This window comes from Penaeus vannamei, chromosome 7, assembly GCF_042767895.1.
Source record: "Penaeus vannamei isolate JL-2024 chromosome 7, ASM4276789v1, whole genome shotgun sequence".
NCBI lineage: Eukaryota > Metazoa > Arthropoda > Malacostraca > Decapoda > Penaeidae > Penaeus > Penaeus vannamei.
Window position 1 is genome coordinate 19,555,739 of NC_091555.1, and position 2,500 is coordinate 19,558,238.

Sequence of the window (2,500 nt, forward strand, 5' to 3'; positions counted from 1 at the left end):
GGTTGGACTAGCAGGGGTAATACTGATGGTAGTAGTAGTAGTAGTAGTAGAATTAGTAGTCGTATTATTATCATCAGTAGTAATAATATTCGTATTAATGGTGGTAGTAATAGCAGTAGTAGCAGTACTAGGTATTGTACTTTTAGTAGTAGTAGGAGTAATGTGGCATTGCTGATATCGCTGATAATGAGGATGGTGATAGAGAGACACTGTAATGATGACAGTGAAAATGAAGGTGAAAATGACCATGATAAAGATGATAAGGATTTTTGTTACCCATTTTTGATGTTACCCACTGCCCCCTCTCGCGTTAGATGCAGAGAGAGAGGGAGAGGGAGAGAGAGAGAGAGAGAGAGAGAGAGAGAGAGAGAGAGAGAGAGAGAGAGAGAGAGAGAGAGAGAGAGACCTTGCTTACTTGTCAAACATACTAGTACATGAACATCTTTCAAACCCTAGAAACGCATAAGGGCGTGTCCGTGTATAGAAGTATCACACAAGTAACACACTGCAATAAAAAAAAAAAAAAATCCATGAATCACCGAGCCACCATATAAATCCTAAGATAAAAAACAAGATCTCCAAACGACTGTCAATTTATGGCATGTCAGGTAATAATAGTCACAGAAAACGAGCGTATCTTATTCTTGGAGAAATATTAAATATTCAAGTAACCGTTACCTAGCGGAAGTACATCATAAGGTGGACCCTTTTTCGCTCGTAATGGTCTGCTAAGAAAGGAAAAGTGTCAAAAAAACTGAATGAGACACGCATCTTTTTTAAGAGTAGGAAAACCACAGAAATTAGGTTAAACAGCAATAAAGTTTATTCCCATTTGGATTGTTACGGTTTTATTGCGTAAGTAAGAGTGGTCTGTGCGTCTGTTTGTTTTTTACTCGAGAATCAGCATTCCAGACCAATAATGAACGACGGCCACGCAAAAACGGCGCCCTTCGCAAAAAAAGAATGGCCAGTCTGTTTCGTTTTTGCGAAGGAAAGAGGTTCAGAACCATAGAACAAATACGCAAAGAGGTTTATAATTTCAATCTAGAACGAAAACACAACAAAAAATACAATATACCTTTCCATAGACCATACGCCAAATGGGGCAATTGTTAATCCCTCCCTCATCCTGCTCCCGTGGCGCCGACAGACAAATGACGCGAGCGAGGCGTGGCCACGGACCAGGGCATCGCGTTCTCCCGCCCTCTCGTCGCAGGAGGCGGGAGGGAGACGGTATATAAAGGTCGTCCGCCTCGTAGCAAAGGTCAGTCCGAAGTTAGTCCGAGTGGTGGGAGCCAGCGGACCTCAGAGCATCATGGGTACTCAGTGGGTAAGTCCCCCATGCGCTCCATTACTCTGGATATTAACGGCGACGAGTGGAGGAAAAATAAAAGTGAAACGCGCATTGCGAAGGGAACCTCTCCGCTGGCATCGAAGACGACGTCGATGATATATGTGCTGAGACGGAAGTGCATACTACTTTATTCCAGCCTCATTCCTCAAGTCTCTAGTTATGTGAAATTTGAGACATTAGTATGATGATAACGGAAAGAGAATGAGCTTGACTAGTGCCGCCAGTGCCATCGTGCGACGCGCGCCTTTCAAATGCCCTCATACTTCCTGTCTTCGGATTACTCTTCAGAAATAAACAGAGGAGTGTGTGTGTATGCGAGTGAGAGATAGATAGAGAGAGGGGGGGAGGTGAGAGAGAGAGGGGGGAGGTGAGAGAGAGAGGGGGTAGGTGAGAGAGAGAGGGGTAGGTGAGAGAGAGAGAGAGAGGGGGTAGGTGAGAGAGGGGTAGGTGAGAGAGAGAGAGGGGAGGTGAGAGAGAGAGGGGGTGGTGAGAGAGAGAGAGGGGTGGTGAGAGAGAGAGGGGTGGTGAGAGAGAGAGAGAGGGGGAGAGAGAGAGAGGGGGTAGGTGAGAGAGAGAGAGGAGGTGAGAGAGAGGGGAGGTGAGAGAGAGAGGGGGGTGAGATAGGGGGAAGTGAAGGGTGAGATAGAGAGGGAAGTGAGAGAGTGAGAGAAGAGGGAGGGAGGTGAGAGAAAGAGAGAGAGAGAGGGGGGGGGTGAGAGAAAGAGAGAGAGTGAGTGATGACAGAGAGAGAGAGAGAGAATGTGAGTGAGAGTGAGTGCGTGACAGAGAGAAAGAGAGAAGAAAGAAGACAAAATGAGAGAGTCAGGAAGAGGTATGAAAGGAGTGATAAAGGGAAAATGTATGTATGAATGTAGGTACATTATATATGTGTGTTTGTATATATATATATATATATATATATATATATATATATATATATATATACAGAGAGAGAGAGAGAGAGAGAGAGAGAGAGAGAGAGAGAGAGAGAGAGAGAAGGGGAGGGGGTAAGGGGCGGGGGTGAGGATAAAGAGACGAGGAGAGAGACGGAAAAAACAGGCAAATGATACGAAGAGACAACGAGGGCGACAAACACAGACGGGGAAACACAGACACCCCGCCGCCACACTACACGAGCGGACCTTG

General features: G+C 45.7%; 2 protein-coding genes across 2 annotated transcripts in view; one reads left to right on the forward strand and one right to left on the reverse strand.

Annotated features, from left to right (window-relative positions):
* LOC113815695 (cilia- and flagella-associated protein 161) overlaps positions 1 to 2,500 on the reverse strand; it is a 118,499-nt gene that overhangs the window by 90,987 nt on the left and 25,012 nt on the right. The gene's annotated exons all lie outside the window — the stretch shown is intronic.
* LOC113802977 (clumping factor A) overlaps positions 1 to 2,500 on the forward strand; it is an 18,776-nt gene that overhangs the window by 175 nt on the left and 16,101 nt on the right. The window contains exon 2 of the mRNA XM_070123893.1: positions 1,089 to 1,330. Within this exon, the coding sequence (XP_069979994.1) occupies positions 1,089 to 1,330 (242 nt within the window). The remainder of the gene's footprint in view (positions 1 to 1,088; positions 1,331 to 2,500) is intronic.